At 51.9% G+C, this 22,993-nt stretch overlaps 2 protein-coding genes across 5 annotated transcripts; one reads left to right on the top strand and one right to left on the bottom strand.

The window, feature by feature from the left end:
- The first annotated feature begins 863 nt into the window (after positions 1 to 863).
- ITPKC (inositol-trisphosphate 3-kinase C) lies at positions 864 to 16,577 on the top strand. Of its 2 annotated transcripts, none has more exons than XM_054580750.1 (7): positions 864 to 2,003; positions 5,867 to 5,966; positions 7,915 to 8,128; positions 9,130 to 9,334; positions 11,600 to 11,701; positions 12,489 to 12,560; positions 14,615 to 16,577. In XM_054580750.1, the coding sequence occupies exons 1-7, from the start codon at positions 864 to 866 to the stop codon at positions 14,816 to 14,818; spliced, it is 2,037 nt and encodes a 678-aa protein (XP_054436725.1). In that variant the 3' UTR covers positions 14,819 to 16,577. The 2 variants fall into 2 exon arrangements, with proteins under 2 accessions (XP_054436725.1, XP_054436727.1); XM_054580752.1 differs by having other exon boundaries at positions 907 to 1,901.
- ACTMAP (actin maturation protease) lies at positions 14,835 to 22,918 on the bottom strand. Of its 3 annotated transcripts, XM_054580753.1 has the most exons (8): positions 22,825 to 22,918; positions 22,640 to 22,735; positions 21,772 to 22,353; positions 20,121 to 20,189; positions 19,515 to 19,639; positions 19,101 to 19,230; positions 18,941 to 19,011; positions 15,766 to 18,102 (listed from the first exon to the last, which is right to left on the bottom strand). In XM_054580753.1, exons 3-8 carry the CDS (start codon positions 22,086 to 22,088, stop codon positions 17,780 to 17,782), a joined length of 1,035 nt encoding a protein of 344 aa, XP_054436728.1. In that variant the 5' UTR covers positions 22,089 to 22,353; positions 22,640 to 22,735; positions 22,825 to 22,918; the 3' UTR covers positions 15,766 to 17,779. The 3 variants fall into 3 exon arrangements, with proteins under 3 accessions (XP_054436729.1, XP_054436730.1, XP_054436728.1); XM_054580754.1 differs by lacking the exon at positions 19,101 to 19,230 and having other exon boundaries at positions 14,835 to 18,102; positions 21,772 to 21,947; XM_054580755.1 differs by lacking the exon at positions 19,101 to 19,230 and having other exon boundaries at positions 14,835 to 18,102; positions 21,772 to 21,898.
- Between the last annotated feature and the right edge of the window lie 75 nt (positions 22,919 to 22,993).

The raw sequence follows: 22,993 nt of genomic DNA, 5'->3' as shown, positions 1-22,993 counted from the left end.
TGTATACGCTGTAGTTAAAAATTCCCATAACAATCCCATGAGGAAATTATCATTGCTCTCCCTTTTCACAGACAAGGAAACTGAGACTCAGAGGAAACATTCCTGTTGGAGCCAGGATTTGGCTACGTACCCTAACTTCAGAGATAAGGCCCTGGCTTTGCCCCTCATCTAATCTTCTGAGTTTACACAAATTCTTCACTGCTCTGGGTCTCAACTTCCTTGTTGGTAAAGTGCTTGGCTCTCGTGGCATTGAACTCACATTTTTCAAAACAATCAAACAATATTATGTATCCTCATTTTACAGATGACAAAACTGAGCCCGGGTAGGGAGCGTAAGTCACTCCCTCAAGGTAACACAGCTAGGAAGTGGGAGAGGCGGATTCAAACTTGCGTCCGTGGGATTCCCGTCTTTGGAACATCGTCCCCGCCGTGCGTGGAGAAAGGGCGCGCTGTTGGACCGATCACCAAGTTGTAAGGAGGCTAAATTGGCCACTCGAGAGTGTAGGGAGGTTAAATTAATCGCGGAGATCTAGGGAGGGACCTCACTGGCCCGCACCCAGAACCTCAGGGTTCCCACACCGAACCCGGCGGACCACCGCTGGGAATCCACGCGGACCCAGGGAGAGGGGCGGGAACAGGGAAGCCCCGCCCCGCCCCCTTTACGCCACGTCCTGTGGGCGGGGGCCTCGGGGCTCTTCCTCCTCCCCCCGGAGGCGGGTATCGGTTAACCACTGCGTGGCCTGGCGGGCTGGAGAAACGCGGACCGGAACCTGCCAGTCGGGGCTCCCCAGCCACACCCCTCGTGGGATTTAAAGGGCCAGAAGGGGCCGGTTTGGGCCGAAGCCCGAACCAAGGGAGCGGGCATGAGGCGCTGCCCGTGCCGGGGGAGTCTGAACGAGGCTGAGGCCGGGAAGCTGCTGGGGGCGGCCCGCATGGGGCTGGAGGCGCCGCGAGGGGGGCGGCGGCGGCAGCGGCAGCCGGGGCCGCAGAGACCTGGGCCCGGTGCCGGAGGCCCGGCGGGGCGACCAGAGGGGGGCGGGCCCCAGGCCAGGACCAAGGGGTCCTGCCTCCACTCCGAACGCGAGAGGGCCGGCCTCGGGCCTGAACCGGGGACAGACAGACAGGCTGAGCCTGAAGCAGCTGGCCTCGGAGCGGAGACGGAGCGGCCCAGCCAAAAGACGGAGCCAGACAGGTCCAGCCTCTGGACACATCCAGAAAGGAGCAGCCACTGGTCAGAGCTGGAGACAGCCGGACCCTGGACGGAGACTGGGACAGACGGATTTTGTACAGATCCACGCAGGTCCGATCTTCAGTCTCAGTCAGAGAGGGCCAGACCCTGGACACAGCCAGGCGTTGATGGGCCATGGACAGAGTTAGAAATACATGGGTCACAGACCCAGCCAGAGAGGTCCAAGCCCCGGGCCGATAACCTCTGGACCCACCAGAAGAGGTCCAGCCTTCGGACGCAGCCAGAGGGGGCCTATCTCTCAACAGAGCCAAGTATTGATGGCTCCAGAAGACAGCAGTATCCTGAAGACCCCTGGACAGAGTCTTACACAGATGACTCCCAGATACAACAGGATACTGAAACAGCCTGGAAACAGGTTGGCACTGATGGTTTCCCAACACAACAAACTACTGATGGCTCCTGGACACATCCTGGCACTGATGGTACACAAACACAAGATACTCATGGACCCCAGACAGAGCCTGGGACAGACGGCCTTTTGGGGGAGCCCAACCAAGATGGCCCATTAGAAGAACCAGAACCTGGGGAGTTGGTGACTCACCTGTGCTCTCACCTGGAGTATAGCTCCCTGATCCCTGTGCCCCGCCTCATCATCACTCCTGAAACTCCTGAGCCTGAGGCTCAGAGAATGGGACCCCTCTCCCAGGTTGAGGTGGGCAGTGGCGGCTTCTCCTCTGCCTCTTCTTTCGACGAGTCTGAGGATGACGTGGTGGCCGGGGGTGGAGGTGCCAGCGACCCCGAGGACAGGTCTGGGGTGAGTGGGACCTGAAGCCACATCCTCCCAGACCCCTTGTTCCCCTGCCTTTACTTTGAGGAGTTTTTAGCACCTACCAGCAATTTCATCTCCAGACACCTCTTCCATCCACTTACTTCCTCCCTCTTGACAGCTGGGTTACTAACCTACTCCAGGCACCCTCCTCCTAATCCTTTCACCCCCTCACCCACTGCCTCCAGTTCTGGAGTCTCAAGTGGATGGCCACTGGCCAACTTCATACCGTCCAGGAATCCTACGATGGTGTGAGTCTGTGTGTGTATACACACATTTTTTCAGGAAGGGTCTATGACTTACTTGGCTCCTCTGGACCATGATGTGTGACCCCAAAATCTGAAGAGCACTAGTATAGGTGGCTAGAAAAGGTATACTGTCTACCCCAAATTTCTTAGTCTGGGGCCAGTGGCTGTCTTAAGGTACCCTGCACCTTCACCACCCTTAGCCCATTCACTTTTGTAGGGAGTGAGCCCCCAGCTTTGATCAGATTCACAAAGGGCTGTGTAAACCCAAAATTCTAAGGGATCCCCCCCAGCCTAGCCAGGGACCCTCCAGTCACCCTATTGTTGCCCAGCTTCTCAGGGGGCCCAGGCAGACTCTTGTTTACATCCTCCACCCTCACCCCCACCTTGGGTGCGGTTCTACCCTGGTGAATCAGGAGGGCTGGCAGGGCAGGTTCAGGAGAGAGTCAGCGAAGATTCAGGTGTGGGAGCCTCCAGTGGGTCTGCCTTCTCGGTCTTTCCATTGTTCTGGGGCCTCTGACTGGAGTCCACCCTGAGCCCTCCTCACCCCACATGCCTCCCTTAGGGATGTGCTCACACATGTGGCCATAGGTGTAAGAGGCAGACCTGCCTCGGCCTGCATATGCCAGAGCAAGGGAGTTGACCCGTGGGCTGTTTGCCATTGCCATTGCCTTTGCCTGCTCTCTCACTCCTTGGCATCTCAGAACAGCTAAACTGGAAGTGGGTGAAAAAAATCCACTCATGCTCAGCCCTGTGTTAATCTCCTTGCTCATATTAACTCAGATCTCACAGCAGCTCTAGGAGTTAGATGCTGTTAGCATCTCATTTTATAGATGAGGAAACTGAGGCTTAGAGAGGTTAAGGCAGCTCTCCAAAGTCATATACCTCGGAAGACGCAGAGCTGAGACTTCAGACCCTTGCCGAATACTAGGTACTTTTCTAAGTGCTTTATATGTGTTAACTCTTTCAATTCCTATGGTGGCACTATGAGATTGAGATTGTTATTATTTCCATTTTACAGATGAGAAAACAGGCTAGAGAGGTGAAGTCACTTGCTTGGGGTTGGCCAAGTCTGGTTGGAGCCAGAACCGAGGATTCTAATTCAGTTCTGGCTGAGTTTAAAATCCATTAACCTCTGCGGTGTGTGGATCTGTCCCTAACTTACTTTCCCCCAAGGTCTCCCTGTCTCCAGTTTTCTCTCATCCCTCCAGAATCTTCATGGCCCACCTCTGATAACTTTTGAACTTTGCCTGTTCCAGCTCCTCTGATGACTCCCGAGGGCCTTCCTGATAGCGATCAGGAGTTCAGTCCTGTGTTCAGAGCTTCCTGTCTCCAGGCTGCTTACCCCTAGCTTCCCTTCTCCCCCCACCCCACTATTGTAACAAAGCTGAAGTACACACTGTTCCCCCAACACCCTGCCGCCATCCTGCCTCCACTCATTGCTCAAGTTGTCCGCTGCGCAGAATAGCCTAGCTTCCTTCTCTCTTCATTTTGAAATCCCATCTGACCTTAAAGGTCCAGCTACTTTCTTCCTTTCCTCCCTCCTTTCCTTCCTTCTCATGTCCATTTCATCCTTCTAATCAGACAACAAACAGTCCCTGAGCCCCTATTATGTGTCCAGCTCTATGTTGGCTTTGCTAGGGAGAGAGCAGTGATTGAGATACTACCCTCATAGAGTTCCTGGGGCCGTGGAAGAGACAGACTTGTCATCAGGCTGTGACAGCTCAAGAGTGGTCGGGGCTGAGATGGAAGGAGACTGGGGAGGTGTGGGAGGAGGTGACTGGCCCCGGCCTGGCACATCAGAAAGGCCTTCTTCGGGGGCCTCATGAGACCCTCTGAGAAAGCCCAGATTGGCCATCAGATCTAAGAAAAGAGAGAAGGTACTGAATCTGCTTACAATAAAAAAAGGTTCCAGCCAACCTTCTTCAATCCAAGCAGCATTTTTGGAGCACATTTTTGTGTCAGGCATGGCCTGGGACACAGTCATAATCATGGTAACCCCAGTCCCTGCCCTCAGAGCTTGTTGTCTAGCAGGGATGTGGTGGCAAGTCCAGGTCAGGGGGCGGTCAGACCGAAGGCGGGACTGTATGATTTAGGCAAGTGACTTTACCCCCTGAGCTGCTGTTTCTTCCTCTGTACAGTCAACAATTCTCCTGGGATTGTGTGTTTAGGATTAAGTAGGTTATGACACTCAGTCTTTGTCATTATGCCTGGAATGTTCCAGGTGCTTAGTAAACAGGAACCTTTATTAATCACCTCCTCTCCAATCCTGGCAGCTGGAGGGGGTAGCGAATAAGCTCTTCCTGAATCCTGCAATTCAACACTCTGGCTCTGCTTGATCTTCCCATCTCACTTTAGATGTCTGCTGGTAGCTGGGCTCTGAGGGGGTGGGAGAGTGCGTGGCCTTGGCCCTGAGATGGTTGGAGGTAGGAAGGATGGGCCACACAGCTTCCTTCCCTGGAGATGACCGATTCTCCCAATACTTGCTAAGGGCCTGCTGTATGCTTGGAGCAAAGAATATATTCCTCTGTGTGTGTGTGCACACGCACATGTGTGTGCATGCTCCGGAATCAGGCACCCAGGCTCAAGAAGCTCTTGGTTGAGTCAAGAGTACGCAACTAAATTCTTGTTTTTCTCTTTGCTTCCCTGGTTTTCTGTTGCTCTCCCTTTCTCTCTGTTGTTCTCTGTTTCTCTTTTTCTTTTTCTGCTATTACTTTGTATCTGTGTCTCCCTTTCTGTCTTTCTGTATTGCTCTTCTAGTAACTCTGTGTCTGTCTCTGTTATTCAGAATAAGTTGGGATTTGCAGTAATAACAAACAACCCCAGAACTTAGTGATTTGGAACAACAAAGGATGACACTTGTTCACACCTCACATTGCCCATGGTCAGTGGTGGGCTGAGGGGACTGAGGAGGCCTCCATTTCTTTTTCCACCCTTTCTGCAATAGGGAAAAGAACGTGGAGAGTCATGCGCTGACTCTAAGGCTTCCACCCAAAAGTGACACTTCTGCTCACATGTCATTGGCCACAGCAAGTCAGTAACTCTTAAGTTCAAGAGGACAGGGACGTGCCTGTGAGAGGGAGGGTTGGTAAGCAGCTCTCATGACTGTCACAGGCGCTTTGTCCTTGTGTCTCGGTCTCTGTCATCCCTTTGTGATCTGTCTTAGTTTCTTCTCTCTCTGTGGTTTGGCCTCCATCCATCAACTCCTGCCTCGGTCATTTCCCTGGGAAGGTCTGACTTGGTTTTGGGATGGAGATGAAGCTTCCTTGTTTTGGGTGTGTATATGTGTGTGTGGGGGAGGTTTGGGGGTTGCTTGTTACTGCAACAACACCTAGCCTAACTTTACCTGTTGGAGAAGGACCGAGAGACACAGATAGAAAGACAGTGATGACAGGGAGAAATGGACTCCTCCCCACCTTTTGGAGGCCTTTGGGAGATCTTGTGATTGGCTTGGCTCATCTCAACGAGCTTAAGAGCAGTGACTCCAGGAAGCCCCCTGGCCTTGGAAAGGCCCCAGGTCCACCTTCATTCCCTCTCATGGCAATACCTGCATCCTCTTCCCTCCCTGGACTCAGTCCTGACCCTACCCTGCTCTGCCCCACACAGAACAAACCTTGGAAGAAACTGAAGACGGTTCTGAAGTATTCGCCCTTCATGGTCTCATTCCGAAAACACTACCCTTGGGTCCAGCTATCCGGACATGCTGGTGAGAGCAGGGGGCGGTGGAGGGCAGGGGGCAGACGGCTGGGCAGAGATGCTTGGGCTGGAGCAGAAGGCGGCATGGCTGCTTGCTGTAGTTCAGTTTTTCCATCTGTAAAATGGGCTTTGTGACGGTTTCATCTTACAGTGTTTTTATTGCCAGAACTTAGTCCTGGCCTGGCCATTTATGCATCAGGGTTGAGGGCTCTTCCCTGTTATCCCAGTGTCAGGGGTGTGTGTGTGTGTGTGTGTGTGTGCGTGCGCGCGCACGCACGCGTGTGTCCTCCACCCTGGGGACAATTGGCCTGGGCTTACACCCTAGTTCTGTTCTTTATTTGTGGGTGACCTGTGTAAGTTACTTTCCCTCACTGGGCCTCAGTCTCCTCATCCGTAACATGGAGATAATTGCCCTTCCCTTGCAGAATTAACTGAAGGGTTATTATCAAAATATATGTTAGGACTGAGACATAGGCTGCTCATATATGGAAATTGTTGTTCCCTGTCCTCACCCTGTGTCCAGAGCTTAGTAGGCCCCCAATAACCAAGAGCTGTAATGGTTTCTCCCCAGGGCCTAGCACAGTATCTGTAGCACGTAGTGGCACAGTGCATAACATATGCCTAACATGTAGCATCTTTTGTAAAGGGCTAGATAGTAAGTGAACTACTCAGCTCTTCAGTGGCAGTATGAAAGCAGCCATAGATAATACACAAGTGAGTGTGTCTGTGTCCCAATAAGACTTTATTTACAAAAACAGGCAGTGGGCTGGACTAGACAAACCATGCTCACCTACAAAGAGAGACAGGAAAGGACCTCACCTGCCTTGTCCATCCTTAGATTGGAATCAGAGAAAAGGCAGGGCAGACCAAACACAGGCCTGCCATCAATATGTGTCCTAGTTACTATTGCTGTGTTGAAAAACAAACAAACAAACAAACAAACAAACAAACTACTCAAAACTCAGTGGAATGTAAAAAACAAATCTTAGTGAAATAAAACTACCATTTTATTACATTCACAGGTTTTGAGATTGGGAATTCAGACAGAGCATGGCAGGGGTGGCTTGTTGCTGCTCCATTATATCTGAGAATTAGGCTAGGACAACTTGAAGGCTGCAAGCTGGAAACTTTTGGAGGGTTATTCAATCACATGCCTGGCAATTCATGCTGACTTGACTGTGTCTCAGTTGGGACTGCTGGCTGGAAAGCTTATGTGTGGCTTCTCCATGTAGCTGCTTGGGCTTCCTTGCATTATGGTATCCATGAGTAGCAAGATTTCTTAAATAGCAGCTCAGGACTGCAAAACGTCTCTGCCAACACAGTAGAAGCTGCATCTCTTTTTATGACCTAGACTATGAAGTTATACAATGCTGTGTCTGCCATAAGCCCTCCCCTATGCAAGGGAAGAAGAATCAGGTTCCACTTCTTGGTGGAGAATGGCAAAGTTCTAGAAGAGTATGTGGGACAGGAGCTATTATTATACCATCTTTGGAAAGTATAATCTGAAAATACAATCTATCTCAATAAGAATTGTAATTCTAAATCTACACTATCTGCATGGTCCAGGAAATGCTGGATTTGTAAATTAACTTAACTAGGCTTCAGTTGTTAGCACTCTGGGACTCCAGGCAGAAGAAAATGCAAATCTGCTCTAGAAAGTCAGGCTTTCCACTCAGACCTCACAAAAATTCCCACAGCTGATTGTGAGCTCACAGTCCAAAATTACAAAACAAATGAGGACACAATCTGCTGTGAAGAGGACTTTGTTTAAACAAAGAGCAGAAATAGGCCCTTCCCTTGTAACCCATGGCCAAGATTTTGAGACTTGCAGGGAGCAAGAGAAAGTATTGCGGAAGAGTCAGGTAAAATGACAGCGGCCAGGATCTGATGCGTATAGAACAGGGGGATTCTCTTGCTCATATAGTTTCTGACCCTCTCATTGACTGTGCTGCTCATAGGGAACTTCCAGGCTGGAGAGGATGGTCGGATTCTAAAACGTTTCTGTCAGTGTGAGCAGCGCAGCTTGGAGCAGCTGATGAATGACCCCCTACGGCCTTTTGTGCCAACCTATTATGGCATAGTGCAGAAGGATGGTCAGGCCTTCAACCAGATGGAAGATCTCCTGGCGGACTTTGAGGGCCCTTCCATCATGGACTGCAAGATGGGCAGCAGGTGGGGCCAGGGGCACTCATGAGGCAGAGGTGGAGGGTCAGGGTTGGTAATTTTTTTTTTAAAGATTTTATTTATTTTTTGAGAGAGGGGAAGGGAGGGGAAAAAAGAGGGAGAGAAACGTCAGTGTGTGGTTGCCTCTCAGGCGCCCCCTTCTGGGGACCTGGCCCACAGCCCAGGCATGTGCCCTGACTGGGAATCAATCTGGCGACCCTTTCGTTCACGGGCCAGCGCTTAATCCACTGAGCCAGACCAGCCAGGGCAGGGTTTGGCATTTTTGAAGATAGTGCCAACTCAGCCTTTAAAGTGGCTGTACATACATTCCCACGAGCAGTGTGAATTCCAGTTCTGTCTTCTCATCACCACTTGGTGTTATCTGTTTTTTTAATTTTTAGCCATTCTGGTGAGGGTTTCATTATGGTTTTATTTCTGTTTTTCTGATGACCAAAGAAGTTGAGCATTGATTGGCCATTTGAAAACTGCCTGTTCAAATATTTTGCCCATTTATCTGTTGGGCTTTTTTCTTCCTATCTTTTTTTATTTATTGTATTTTTTTTCCCATTATCATTTAGTCTCCTATACCTTCTCCCTGCTCTTTCTTCTTTTTTTTTCCTTTTTATTCAATATATTGGGGTGACACTGGTTAACAAAATTATACAGGTTTCAGGCGCACAATTTCACAACATATTTGCACACTGTATTTTGTGTTCACCACTCCAAGTCAAGTCTCCATCCATCACCATTTAGCCCCACTATACCCTTGTCTTTTTTTTTTTTTTTTTTTTTTTTTTTGGATTTCTAATTCTTTATACGTTCTGGATACAAGTCCTTTGTTGGAGATATACATACACCTACACACATCTCCAACCTCCCATTTCACTCTCTTAATACTGTCTTTTGATAACATAGTAATTTTGATTTAGTCCAGTTTGTCAATTGTTTTCATTGCGGTTTGTAGCTTTGTGTTTAAGAAATGCTACTTTGTCACATCCTCTGTGTCCAAGGACCTACCTGGAGGAGGAGCTGGTGAAGGCTCGAGAACGGCCTCGGCCCCGGAAGGATATGTATGAGAAGATGGTGGCTGTGGACCCTGGGGCCCCCACCCCTGAGGAGCATGCCCAGGGTGCTGTCACCAAGCCCCGCTACATGCAGTGGAGGGAGACTGTGAGCTCGACCTCCACCCTGGGCTTCCGGATTGAGGGCATCAAGGTGAGGTCCGGGAGCTGCTAGGCTGTTGCTAGAGGGCTGGGAACGAGATCTAGGCAGGGCTTCTGGGGGAACATGGGTGTCAGGGAAAACTGGAAAAACGCAAGATCTGGAGAGAGAGCAGGAGACTGCAGAGGATGGCAAGATGGGTCCAGGAGAGGTCCTGCTTCCCTCATCCCCACATCCATCAGTGACCAAGTTTTGTTTATCTCTGAGCATCTCTTGATTCCAACTTCTTCCCTCCACATGGCCCTGTCCTAGTCTGGCCCCATCTTCTACACAGCCTCCTCAGATCCATCGTCCAATGCGGCAGCTGGAGCGCGATCCTTTTTCCCCCTTATGAAGAAAGATTTTCTCTCTCCTCCCTCCCTCGCTCCCTCCCTCCCCTTCCCTCCTGTCCTTCCTTCCTTCTTTAAAAAAATTTTTTTTTCTTTTATTGATTCTAGAGAGAGGGGAAGGGAGGGAGAAAGAGAGGGAGAGATACATGGATATGAGAGAGAAACATTAGTCGGTTGCCTCTTGAATATGCCCCGACTAGGGAATGCACCCACAACTTAAGTATGTGCCCCGACTGGGTATCAAACCAGTGATCTTTTGGACACCAGCCAGCGCTCATTCTTTCTTTTTTTAAATTAAATCTAATTGTTTGAATAAGTATTCACATTGTTCAGAAGTCAAAATAATATTATACAAGGGGGTATAGGAGCAATCTCTCCCCCAACCTGCTGGTGTCGTTCCCATTCTGTCCCTTCGCTCCCCACCTACTTGTAGGGCACCATTTTATCAGTTTCTTACATTTCTTCCTGCACATAAAAAAAATGCAATTGAATATCCCTAAATTTCCTCCCTTTCTTAGACAAAAGACAGCATAGTCCTAGAGAGTTTTCCATGTCATTCCACGGAGTCTCTTCTTTTTCTTCCTTTCCACCCTCCCTCCCTCCCTCCCTTCCTTCCTTCTCTACCGTCTTTTCTTTCTTTCCCTTCCTTCCTTCCTTCCTCCCTCCCTCCTTCCCTCCCTCCCTTCCTTCCCTTGTCTCTCTCTTTTCTTCTTTCTAATGGTAATAGCTCTTTGTGGATATGCCACAGTGCCCTGTTGATGGCCACCTGGATTGTTTCCATTTTTTTTTCATTGTAAGTCGCACCTCAATGGCACGTTTTGCAAGTGTGGAGGTTTAGCTGTAGACTAGATTCCCAGAAGCAAGACTACTGGATCAAATATGAAATGCATTGGGAACATTGCTCGAGATTGCCAAACCCCTTCCATAGGTGTTGTACCGTTGTGCGTCCCACCAGTGATGTATGAGGGCTCCTGTTTCCCCACAGCCTTGCCAGATATAAGTTGTATATCCAGCTATGTCATTCTCCTATTCAAAATCCTTCCATGGCTCCCTAGGGCTCTGAAGAGATGTTCCCTGGCCTAGAGGGCCCTCTAGGGTCTAGCCTCATCTTTCACCCCTTTCTTCTCCCCAGCCTACCTGCAGGCCACAGTGAAGCACTTCATTTCTGTGAAAGGGTCCTGTTCCCCTGGTTGGCTCCTAGTCATTTTCCTGTCTCCTTTTAAATCTCACTTCCTCCAGGAAGCCCTTCCTACTAGATTAGAGCCCTCTCTTTACCTCCTCATAACTTCCTATACTCCTTCATTATTCTTATCTCCCTTTGTGATGGATGCTCTTATTCAGTATCTGCCCCCTCATCTGACTGTGCCTGTCCTGTTACCTCCATGTTAGCAGTGCCCATCTGGCACAGCACAGTCGTATGACTCAGGTGGCTCTCTGTGCCCCTCTTAGACATAAAAAATAACATTAGTCTCATTTATTGAGTGCCTGCTTACTATGTGCCAAGCACTGTGCTATGCATTCTCTATACCCAGTCTCCTCTAATCCTCACACCAGCTTTAGCAAGTAGATACCAACACAATTCCCATTTTCCAGATAAGGAAACTGAGGTTGAGACGGGTGAAGTGACTTGCTTAAAGCCACCCAGCTAGGAAGTATAGCAGAGTCACTATTCAAAGCCAGATTTATCCCCTTCCAGAGCCTACTTGGCTAGGCTGGCTCAAGCAGGGGGTTCAAAGTTAGATTTAGAAGGAATAGCTGCCCAGAGTGTGACTTGGGGCTGGGCTGATCTGAGCTGGGCAGGTGGGCTGGCTTCTGCTGAACAGCAAGTGAGTATGGGGGCAGGTAGGTAGCCTTAGGAGGTGCCTGAGGCTGGTTGGTATTGGGTTTGAGAAGGAGTTATGACACTGTACCTTCAACCCTTACCCTTCAGAAAGCCGACGGGACCTGCAACACCAACTTCAAGAAGACACAGGAGCTGGAGCAGGTGACAAAGGTGTTGGAGGACTTTGTGGATGGGAACTGTGGAATCCTGGTGAGTGGGACACCCGTGTCCCAAATTGAGCAGTTTAGGGCCACCACCGTCATCGTTGCCCCCATTGATGGCCTTTTGCTTAGGGCCTAGGTTGGCTGATACTGACTGGTGTTGCTCACCATCCGTGGTCACAGAGGGCTTGGCCAGGGCTGGCTAGTTTAGGATGGCCCTGCTCACATGTCTGGTGGTCTCAGGTCATGACTTGGCCACTGGTCTCTCATGATCCAGCAGGCTTGCCTGGGCTTGTTCTCATGGTGGAAGCAGGTGGCCAGGAGAACAAGCGAAAATGCAAGGCCTCTTGATGGCTAAGCCACCATCATTTCTGCCATGTTCTGTTAGCCAGAGCAAGTCATGACCAAGCCTAGATGAAAGGGAAACAGACTCCACCTCTTTTTTATTTTTTTATTGCTTTGAGAGACAGAGAGAGAGAAACATCGATTTGTTGTTCCACTTTTTTATGCACTCATTGGTTGATTCCTTTATGTGCCCTGACTGGGGATCAAACCCACAACCTTGGCATGTGAGATGACGCGCTAACCAACTGAGCTACCCGGCCACAGGCAGACTCCACCTCTTGATGTGAGGAGCTGCTAGGAATTATGGGTATTCATGTAATTTACTAACCTTACCCTTGTCTTCACCAAACTGATATATCCAACCTCCCCTTCCATTTTCCCCATGGCTCCCCTTATTCCGTCATGGCCGGTATAGGACAAGGTCAGATCTTAAGGTGGGTAAGGACCCACAAAGTTCCTATGCCAACCAAGAAACTTTCCCTCCCAAACAGGGAAAGTATGTGGCACGCCTAGAAGAACTTCGTGAAGCTCTGGAGAACTCCCCCTTCTTCAAGACCCATGAGGTGCGAGCCCCACTGCCATGGGAGCAGGGGGCCCTGTATGTGTGTGAGGTGGGAGTGGGTTGGGGTCCAGTTTGCACTGAGGAGAAATTGCTGTCAGAATTAAGGCTAAAACAATTAAATTGAGGCCCCATGTTTGGGGGTCTGCTTTTATACAATAGGCAGCACAGGGGATTTCAGGGACGTGGGACAATTAGAAGCATGGACTTGAGCCAAGCAGCCTGGGATGAGGTTGGCTCTGCAATGTGACTTCTCAGCTGTGTGATGTCTCAGGCTTTGGTTGCCTCCCAAGTTGAGGAGGAACAATAATACCTTCCTCACAGGCTGCTGAGCCACTTTTCAGTGCCACTTGGAGCAGGGAAGTGCATTTAACGTCTAGCTCTTTTTTTGTTTCTGTTTTTTGTTTTTCAAGAGGGAGGGAGTGTGAGAAACATTGATTTTGTTGCTCCCCTTATTTACGCACTCATGCACTCATTGGCTGATTCTTGTACGTGCCCTGACTGGGGGTCGGACCTGCAATCTTGGTGTTATCAGGACAACCCTCTAACCAAGTGAGCAACGTGGTCAGTGCTAACCCCTAGCTCTTACAATTACTTTATAATCATAACTATTCACAATCATTACCTGCATTCCTTGTTCAGTGGTTCTCTCCCTCCCGCTCTCCCTCCTGTCTGCACCATTTCTTTGGGAACATTCATCTCTCTGGGGCTGTCTCAGAGAGCCTGGAAGCGGTGACAGCACCCCTGGCACCCTTTCTTCCCCTCCTCTGTACAAGCGCTGCCCCCCACGCCCACCAAAGCCCTCTCACCTCCTTCTCCTGGTAGCACTGACTTCTCGGAGAGCCCTGACCTGGGAGTCCAGCGGGCCTGGGTTTGGGCCCCAGCTCTGCAGGCCCGTCTGCTGACCTGCAGGTTGGGGTAACAGGGCACCTGCCTCCTGGGCAACACGAGGGTTAAGTGGATTAATATAGGGAAAGTGTGCCCACAGTAAACCCTGTGTGCCAGCTGTTACTGTCATGTTTCTTATCAGATGTCACCTTCTTTGTCCTTGTCACTGCCTTTGAGCTTTACACACAAGTTGCAAAGAGGCCTGGGGGACCCCATCTCATCTGTCCTTGTGTTTGGTTTCACCTGCTTGGTGACTTACATTTTAAAAGATGAGTTGTCAACCTTTGAAATGTGACTTTACGCCCATATCAGGGTTTCCAGTGTCCCTGGTCACTGGGCCACTGGCCACATCCCAACACGCATCCAGAGCGAGGCAACATCTGCCTTTACTCACAGGCAGCTGCTCGCTGGTCCTGTCATTTGGGTTCCCTGGGGGCAGTGGGGTTGGAAACCAGGTTAGGAAAAGGGAGGGTTGTGCAAATAGGGAGTTAGGTGAAGGCCAGGAAAGTACTATTTCTAACTCGAAGAACAAAACCAGCATCTCTGAGGGCCGGATGCAAGCCCTACCGGCACTTGCTAAGTGTGTGGGTCATGGAATGCCGCCAACAACCCCAGGGGGCAGGGCTGTGGTCATCACCCCCATTCTGCAGATGAGGAAACGGGGCCTGGGGAAAGGAAGCCATTTGCCTGCAGTTCCCGGCAGCAATTCGCCAGGGCTGCGCAGTTGCTGCCTCTTCCCCTGGGGAAAGTGTGATCCACTTCCTTAGTCCCCAGTGGGCTCTCCTGACCCATTCAGGATCCTGCAGGCATTTGAGTTTATACCTCAACTCGAAAAGGGATACCAGTTAACATCTGCTGTGCATTTGCTCTGCTGGCAACTATTTTAAGTGCTCTGTATGGGTTAATTCATACACATAATATGCACAGCAACCTTTGAGGTAAATGGTACTATTACTCCATTACTCCCACTTTGTATATCAGGAGGCAGAGGCACAGAGAGGTTAAGTCACCTGCCCAAGGCATAACAGCCAGTAAGTAGCAGAGCCAGGATTTGAGGCTAGGCATCTTGGTGCGAGTTCATGCTGTCAACCACCGTGCTCGGATTCCCCCTGGGGATGGGACCTTCCCCGATGCTTGCTCTGCCCCTGACTGCTGCCTATCTCCCTGCAGGTAGTGGGCAGCTCCCTTCTCTTTGTGCACGACCACAGTGGCCTGGCCAAGGTTTGGATGATTGACTTCGGCAAGACAGTGGCTCTGCCTGACCACCAGACACTCAGCCACCGACTGCCCTGGACTGAGGGTAACCGTGAGGATGGCTACCTCTGGGGCCTGGACAACATGATTCACATTCTTCAGGGGCTGGCCCAGAGCTGACCCACTTGCCTGCTGCCAGGTTTTTTATTGGATGGTACTCGGCTGGCCGGAAGAGCCCCAAGGTATGCAGGGGCCTGAGGTTGGCCATGGAGGCACTGGCCTCAGGGACAGGAGAGGTGTTGTACACCACCCAAGCCCAGGACAGATCTGAAGGGCCTTGGAGACCACGTAGTGCCCAGCTCTTTCATGATACTGGGGTTGTAAAGACTAGAGAGGGGACATGACACGGTTGGGTCCCACTGAGAGTCAAAACCAGACTGGGTCTTCAAACCAGCAAGGAAGATTCCCGAGGGGCTGCTGGAGGCCCCAACTAAACCACATACCCTGAAAGAACACGATTCAGATGCTATAGGGTGCTGGCCTGACACGCGCCTATTACTATGTGAATGACTCTAATCAGTGCTCATAGGCCTCGTCCTGCCAGAAGCAGGCTCAAGGCCAGGGACCAGTCAGCTCCATCTGTGGTGCCTGGAGGACCAGACCTCATTTGTGAACAAATGCTGGAGCTGGCTTGTCTGCCTGGGAGCGTTATGGCCCCATCACTTTGGGGCTCTTCAAGTGCTGACAGAGACTCTGCGGAGGGTGTGATGCCACGGGACTGGCCCGCCGCTGCTCTCCTGCCCTCCCAGAGCCCCTTGGATCCTCCCCACTCCTGGGAGAACTCTGCTGACACCCTGCAGACCAAAACCACAGCCACATCCGGTGCCAGAACTGTGACCAGCACAACCTCATTCCTCCTCGGGCGCCACCTCAGCCTCTGGACTTCCCCCGTCCCCCCTTACCCTTTTAGGGGCCCTTTATTTCAGCCACCTGAGGTGGCGAGAAGGGCTTTCAGGGCAGGGAAGGCAGCTTGGGAATTAGAGCTGCCGTCCTTGGGTGGCTCCCATCCCACCCCGGGGCCTCTGCTGTGAGAAGTGCCTGGCTGAGGCCAGGTGCTTAGGGTGGGTGGGGCTGCTGGCTAAGCCAAAGACCTCAGCATCCTGAAGTGAGCAGCCCCTCTTGTACCTGTAACTGGCTTCAGTCCCACAGGGCTGGGCTAGGGGAGGACAAGCACCTCTAAGGTAAAGTTCTGACATGGTCTTTCAGGGCTCAGGAGGCACGCTCCTCACCTATTGACCTTTAAACTTTATACCAGACAGATGTTAGATGAGGCAGTGCTGGGGAACTGGGGGCAACATCCCTTAACTGCCACCCGATCCCCCATGACAACTCCCCAGTTAACAGAACATTCAAAGCCAACCTCATGGAACTTTTTCAGTCAGGGGTGTGTGGGCTCAAAACTCATAATCTTGAGCTTGGATAGCAGGACAGTGACCAGTTTGGAATGGAGATGCAGGCTTGGAGAATTCACTAAGCAGCCCTTCTTGTGCCTGGCTCTGAGCTGCGTAAGGCAGGTAAGAGCAGCGACGAAGACAGTGCCCCTGACAGTGTGCCCACCATTGTCAGGGCTGGGAAGGGGCCGCGGCCAGGATGGAGGCCTCCCCACTTCTGCTTATAAACACTAAAACCCCAAAACACACTATGTATATGCTGTAGTGTCTCTGAAGTTCCTTGGCACTGCAGACATGGCAGTGACTAAAATACACCTGTTCTCTCCCCTTTCAAAGGGCAGGCAACGGTATTCATTAAATGAATTAAAAACATGTATCTATTTAGATATATTTGTGTAGGTACTAACTTCCTGGTCTGAATCCTGACCCTGTCACTTGCCAAGTCATCTGACCTTAGGCTGGTGACTGCACTCCAAGCCCGTCTCTCTGTCTATAAAACGGGGAGGATCTAATACCTTATATACACGATTGGAAAATTTAATGAGTTAACACAGGTAAAGGGGTTGGCACATTTAACTCAGATGCATTAAAAAAAAACAAAACAGAACCCAGAGGGAAACTGGTGAGTCAAGCTGTTGTACGGATTCAGAACAAGTCACCCCAAGATGTACCTCCGTGGTATGTGGACTGTTGTGAACTAGGGTAAACAAGACTGAAGCCTCAGTGAAACCCCCACCCCACCATCCCCTACCTAGAAGTCTGAATTAGGGGCCTTTGCCCATAACGAGATTATCAGAGATAACCTTTTCTGACCTATCTACAGAGCAGGGTAAACGTCTAATTGCTGAACATCTGCTCTATCGTCCTGCAATGACCTTTCTCCCTCTGAAGCCCCAAGATGAACCTTAGCTCAGAAAGGCAATACATACCTCATTTTCCGTCTTAGAACCTCTCATGTATGTGGGGTTCCCATTATGTATTAAATTTGGTTATTTTCTTGCTAATCTGTTTCATGTACTTATTAGACCAGGCAAAAAAACCTTGAGGGAAACGTCTCTTCCTCTCCCACACTGGGAACGTTTAGGGTTTACCGTCAGCAGAGGGCTGCACTAGGGTCCTGAAAGGCCAGTGTGGCTGGTGGCAGGAGGTGGGCTGGGGCTGGGAGTTTAGTCCCTATTCTCTGAGCAACAAGGAGCTGCCACAAGCTCCTAAGGAAGGTTGAGAAGACCAAGTTTGCTTTTTTGTTTTTTTTGGCTCCCTCAGCCCTGACCCCATGTGAAGAGATACTGGGGGGCAGCAAGGGGCCCAGTGAGGCAGATGTCCAGAGAGATGACAATGGTTCAGAAGAGGGCGACCACCAGCGAGAAACGGACAGATGCAACATCCAGGTGGGGTGGACAGGACATGGTGTCTGAGCTGTTCTCTCCCCGCTGGGAGAGGGAGCTTGTCTGTCTGGCTTCTGGCTCTAATCCCAACCCACATAGTAGGTGCTCAACACAGAGAGGATGAGGATGGGGGAGTTGGGATGATGCCCAGGCCGAAGAATGAATAGGCTGCGGTGGACCCTGAATGAAGGATCTCTGGCTGGAGGTCCACAGGAGATCCAGCCCAAGTCCTTGGGTAGTCACGCAGGGGAAAACCTGGGGTCTGGATCCCATTTCAGGGCTGCAGCAAGCTAGTGGCTGGAGTCTCACGGTCTGAGGAGCAGAGCCTGGCCACAGAGGCCAGCCCGTACTCCACCAGCAGGCACCACATACACCCGGCCATCAGTGGCCCGAGAGGGCGAGAAGTCTATCAGCTGCAGGTTGCTATCCTGGACTTGGTTGTAGTCCCACAGCTGGTAATGCCAACTCTTGCCCTGCTTGGAGAGAAGGTAGATCGCTCCCTGTGAGCCTTCCTCTGGCAGGGGTGGTGGTTGGCGGGGCATGCTGGGCACAGGGTGAAACAGGCCTGGCAGCTCTGGGTCCTCAGCATAGCCGGGGCTTGGCACACCCTGCACACCAAGCAGGACCCCTGTGAGAGGGAGAGGCTGTGAGTGGCGGCCCAGCCCTGAAGAGGTGCTGGGTCTGTTTCCCCCACAGCCCTCCAGGGAAGGGGCTGCCTGGTCCCCACATTGCAGAGAAGTCAAGGGGGTCAGCAGGCACACAGCTGGGCTGGGATGTGGAGCCAGGGTGTCTGGCTCCAGAGCTGCAGGCACTTTAAGTCCTGCCCCCTATGGACTGTCAGCACTCGGCGGTGGAGAGGTGACATGAAACAGAGCAAACATTGTCACCCAGTCGTCTCCAGCTGTCTAGGAGGAGATGTGAGAGTGGAGCCCTTGAGGCCAGAGCAAGGAGGTCATCGAGCAGAGCCTAGATGGGGGCCACCTGATGCACACAGATCCATCTTTTTTCCAGGCAGGTGAACTAATGACAGTGGTGGTCACAGCTAACATTTACTGAGATGTGCAACGTACCAGACACCACTGTTCCTGAGGTTTCCATGCTCTGCCCATTTGGCAGCCCTATGGAGGTGGGTACTACTGCCACCTCGATTTCCAGATAGGCACATGGAAGCCCAGGGTCAGAGTCTTGAAGTGGCAGGACTGAGCCTGGAGTCCAGAATGTTTGCTCTAAAAATATGCACTCTGAGCTTGTTTGTGGAAACCCCAACCGGCACACACTGAGGCACCTGCTGCCTGCCAGGTGCCTGCTAAGTACAGTACCCTGTGTGGACAGGGTCGGGCCCATCCTTGTTCCTGCCTCAAGTACTGGGGAGGTACCAATGAGTGCAAGGGTGAGAATGTGAGGAGGGATGATGGGGGCTGGAAGGATCCCGGGTGAGGGCACAGGGACACAGGAGGGGGACTCACCTACGCTCACTGCCCAGTGGGCCTTGTGGCCCTTCCGCTGACACGGCTCGTGGTTGAAGTCTTCATCATAGCTGGTGATGGGGTTAAGGCCAAAGCTGTGGTGTGGCCCTGGGGCCCACCCTTCCCGAGCCCACCCTGTTTCCTTCCTGCCCTGGGATACGGGATGAGCAAGGGATGTCCAGCGACAAGGTGCTGCAGTACACGGTCTCTGTTGGGACCGCCCAGGCCGCCACAGAGCAGCTCCGCTTGGCAGCCCAGTGCCTCCTCAGCCAGCCTGCCCATGTCAGCCACTGTGGGGACAGAGCAGGCACAGAGCAAGGGCTCGCTGGGGATCGATGCCTCTTTGTAAAAATGCAGAAAATGAAGCACGGAGAGGGTAAGCTGCTTGTCCAGGATGACAGAGCAGCAGGTGACAGAGTCGGGCGGGGAACCCAGGCAGCTTTGCTCCAGAGTCTACCCTGAACACTGGGTGGGGAAAGGGCCTAAGGAACGCAACAAGGTCCTCCCATGCACCTTGTCTGACCCAGCCTCTCCAGTCCGGCTTGGGCTTGCGACCCTTCTGCAACCAACTCACCAGAGAACATCTCTCCCTGGGCTGTGTAGCCTCTCTCCATGGCCATCTGCACGAGTCTCTCCAGGGGGATTCCCCTGGGGGGCACCAGGAGAGTGCCTGCCATCCACAGGGCCACCAGCCCACACCTGGGAGACATAAGTCCAGCCCCTCAATCCCTGAGTCCAGGGTCCCCTCTGCCCTGGAAGTTGAGTGTGGGGAATAGGTTGGCTGCCCTGGGGGAGTTCCCTTCCCTTCTCCCAGGGTGTGGAGGCATAATACCCTTTCACGGCAGAAAGGCTGGCCAAGTACTGAGAATGACGGGGGGGAGGGTGGGAAAAGATGTCACCTGGGCTTCCAGGATGAGCAGCTGCCAAAGTGGAGTTAGAGATGATGGACCAGGTTCATTCGTCCTCTCACTTGCTCACTGATTCCAACTGTTCACTGTGCCTGCACCCAGGACCCAGGGCCCCGACCCTCTCCTTCTGCTCCCCTTGTCCTGCCCAGGCTACTGGGATGAGATGAACCCATTCCTCCCACTCTCTTGGGTCAATCCTAAGCAGAGCAAAGCCAAAGGCTTGAGACATATGGGGTTCCCAGGGGGTTGGGGTTCCACATTAGGGCACATACTGAGGGCCTTCTTGGATGAGAGAGGGCAGGTCTGCACAGAAAAGGATCCATTGCAAGTCACTTCTGAAACTGAATCAGAGCCAAAATCAGGTCACACGAGAACCTGCTCCTATAGTCCCCAGCCCCCCCCCCCCCCCCCCGGTTTCTGGCTGGGAGTAGTGAAGGGGAGGCATACAGGCCTGGCAGTCCTGAGGCCTGAGCAAGGCTCCTGACTCAGTCACTGACTTCCTTCACCCCTGACAGGGCGCCTCCCTGACTAGCCTCAGTCTTCTCATCTGCTCAGTGGAAATGACCCTTTCACCTGCTGTTCCCTCTTCCTTCTCCTAGTTCCTGAAGGGGCAAAGAGCAGATGTCAAAAGCTTTGCAACTAGGAGCCTGTGATTTGAGAACATTCCCCAGAAGAGAGGCTCTACACCCAAACTCTGATTTTCCTCTCTCAAACCTGTGTCTCAGGCTGTTGTTAAATAAGGTGAAAAATCCCTAAACACAGCAGTAGACTAAAAAAAAAAAACCCCAAACAGGTACCTTGTGCTCCAGGCCTAGTGATCATCTTGATAAAGAGCCCTACCCTCCAGCCACTCAGAGAGCTGCTGCGATCCCAATCAATTTCCCCCCCATCCAGGGCACAGGAGGGTCAGAGAGCTGTGCTTAACTTCTACTCCAATGCCAGTGAAAGGGCAAGGCTGGTGTGTGTGTGTGGGGACTCTCCTGATGGAAGGAGATGACATTACAGCATGGCGGTTAAAAGCACAGAACCCCACAGCTAGAGTTCACCCTGGGGGTCCTCTGTTAAGCACTGTGGCTAAGTGACTTCACTGCCATGAGCCTCAGTTTCCTTATCTGGAAAATGGGATAACAGTACCAACCTCATGGAGTTGCTGAGAGGATTAAATAAGTACTTAAAGACAGTGCTGGACATCTACCATTGGGGCATTTAGGGAAGATTATCAACTTCCCTAGAAAGCTGGAAGTTTCTTTTGAATCTGGACTAGTCACTCCTCCCTCTTCCGCTCAGCCAGGAAAATATTAAATCGGTTCCCCACAGCCCATCCAGGTTTAGGCCCCTCCTCTCCTGCTCAGGTCCCTGGGTGTTCCCCGCTTCCTCCTTGGCCCCCAGACTCCAGTCTCACTACCTCCACTCCCTGTGGGCAGCCTAGCTGCGCAATGCCCTCCCATGGCTCCATGGTGACCACAGGACAGCTGCCTTCCTTCACATGGCCCTCCATGCCCTGCCCACCTGTGAAAGCCCCTTCTTGCGACTTCCCCTGTCCCGTTAAAGAACTTATGTTCACTTCACTCTGGGTCTCTGCACAAGCTGCTCACTCTCATGCCATAGCTTTGATGACTTGCTCAAATCAATAGCACTCAGGGGTCCTCTTCAGGCAGTGCCCATTGATCCCCAGCCTGGGTTGGGCACTTCCTCTGGCCTCCCTCCAACCACTCTTCACTGTTACCATCTGGTTGAGGGAGGGATATGTTTTTCTCACTGGACTAGGTGCTTGTGAGGGCAGGGTCTTTCTTCATGGCTGAAGTGGTCAGGCTGTTTGACCTTGTGGAAACGGGAAACCCCAAGAGGACATGGAGGAAGCTATGTGGGGACAGGTGGTTCGGTGAGCCCCTGGATGGGAGGAGTGGGGAAAGGAAACCCTACCGGTCCTTGTGAAGCTTTAGGAGCCTTTTCACGTCTTCTCTGCTCCCAGGGTTCGGGCCGGCCTTCTCCAAGGCTTCTTTCAGAAGCTGGCTCTTCTCCAGTCCGAAGACATGAGGGGGAGCAGCACCTGTGGCAGGGGGTGGAGGTGGCAGAGGTGGTGGTGGAGGAATAAGGGCCTGCAGATGTGAGGGAGAGGGTAGAAAGGCTAAGTTCGGGAGATGAGTGGATAGAGGAGGCTGGATGATGGGGGCCTGGGACGAAGGGTTTCTTGGAGGAGGGACTGGGGCCTCTAGGGGAGAAGAGCATGAAGAAATCATTTTGGTGTCTATGGCATTGGTTGGAGGATGGGCAAGAGAAGGATTCTCCGAAATGTGTTGGTCCCAGGGATGGAGATTTTGAAGACTTTAGGGCAGATTTCTGGAATTGGAGCGCTGAGCAATGGGAGTGAAAGAACCGGTGCTAAAGTTTGGAACCACGGGAGCAAGCATAGGGGCTGACTCAAATCAGTTGGTCTCTGAGGGTTAACAGGGTGGTGTTCTTTAGTCTGGAACCAGATTTGTGGTGTGCAATTGGGTTGCAAGCCTGAAAGAGGGAAATGTAGTAGGAGTTAGTTTATTATCTGGGGCTAGATTTGGAAACTTGGGGTCAGTTTTGGGATATGAGGGGTAACACCTGGGGTGAGGCACTAAGGGTGGGATTTAGAGGTCCAAGACTAAATACCAGGTAATAATTTGGGATCTGCTCCCCCCTCACCTTCCCCGGGGCCCCCGACCCCCCCCTGCCTCCCCCCGCCCCCCGCCTCCGTTCATCACACACACACCCCCACACCCGTTCATCCCAAGCCCGAGTCTGGAACCTTTGAGCTGACCTTAGAGTCAGAGGTCAAGAGGTCAAAAGGACACCAGGCAGGAAGAATGGCCTAATTGTGGAGAATGTCCTGGAATCAGGCCGCAACAGGAAAAGCCTGTGGGATAAGTAAAGCGCAGAGAACGAAGGCTGCTGGGATCTAAGATAGCGCTGGGATAGAGTACCGAGTCATAAAGTAAAACGGACCTCCCCTTCCCGCAAAATGGCTGCCGCAGCAAACAGCCTTTCCCATTTCGTGTAGAAGGGCTCGCGGGCGTCCCCTCCACGCCCCGCCCCCGCATCTCTTGACTGAGAACGAGGTGCCGCGAAGAAGTGGGGCTTCCAAAGGACTGCCTCCGGAAGAGACTGTAAGGTG

This window comes from Pteronotus mesoamericanus, unplaced genomic scaffold, assembly GCF_021234165.1.
Source record: "Pteronotus mesoamericanus isolate MK-2021 breed Mesoamerican mustached bat unplaced genomic scaffold, CSHL_Meso_final contig_639, whole genome shotgun sequence".
NCBI lineage: Eukaryota > Metazoa > Chordata > Mammalia > Chiroptera > Mormoopidae > Pteronotus > Pteronotus mesoamericanus.
This window is presented reverse-complemented; position numbering and strand designations above follow the sequence as displayed.

Excerpts from the sequence above, each read along its gene's own strand:
- ITPKC (XM_054580750.1), top strand. The coding sequence starts at position 864 with ATGAGGCGCTGCCCGTGCCGGGGGAGTCTGAACGAGGCTGAGGCCGGG. Across the intron at positions 5,967-7,914 it reads CCAGCTATCCGGACATGCTG|GGAACTTCCAGGCTGGAGAG; the intron begins GTGAGAGCAGGG and ends TGCTGCTCATAG. Across the intron at positions 8,129-9,129 it reads GACTGCAAGATGGGCAGCAG|GACCTACCTGGAGGAGGAGC; the intron begins GTGGGGCCAGGG and ends TCTGTGTCCAAG.
- ACTMAP (XM_054580753.1), bottom strand. The coding sequence starts at position 22,088 with ATGATTTCTTCATGCTCTTCTCCCCTAGAGGCCCCAGTCCCTCCTCCA. Across the intron at positions 19,640-20,120 it reads CTCATCCAAGAAGGCCCTCA|GTGTGGGCTGGTGGCCCTGT; the intron begins GTATGTGCCCTA and ends TATGTCTCCCAG. Across the intron at positions 19,231-19,514 it reads CCAGGGAGAGATGTTCTCTG|TGGCTGACATGGGCAGGCTG; the intron begins GTGAGTTGGTTG and ends CTGTCCCCACAG.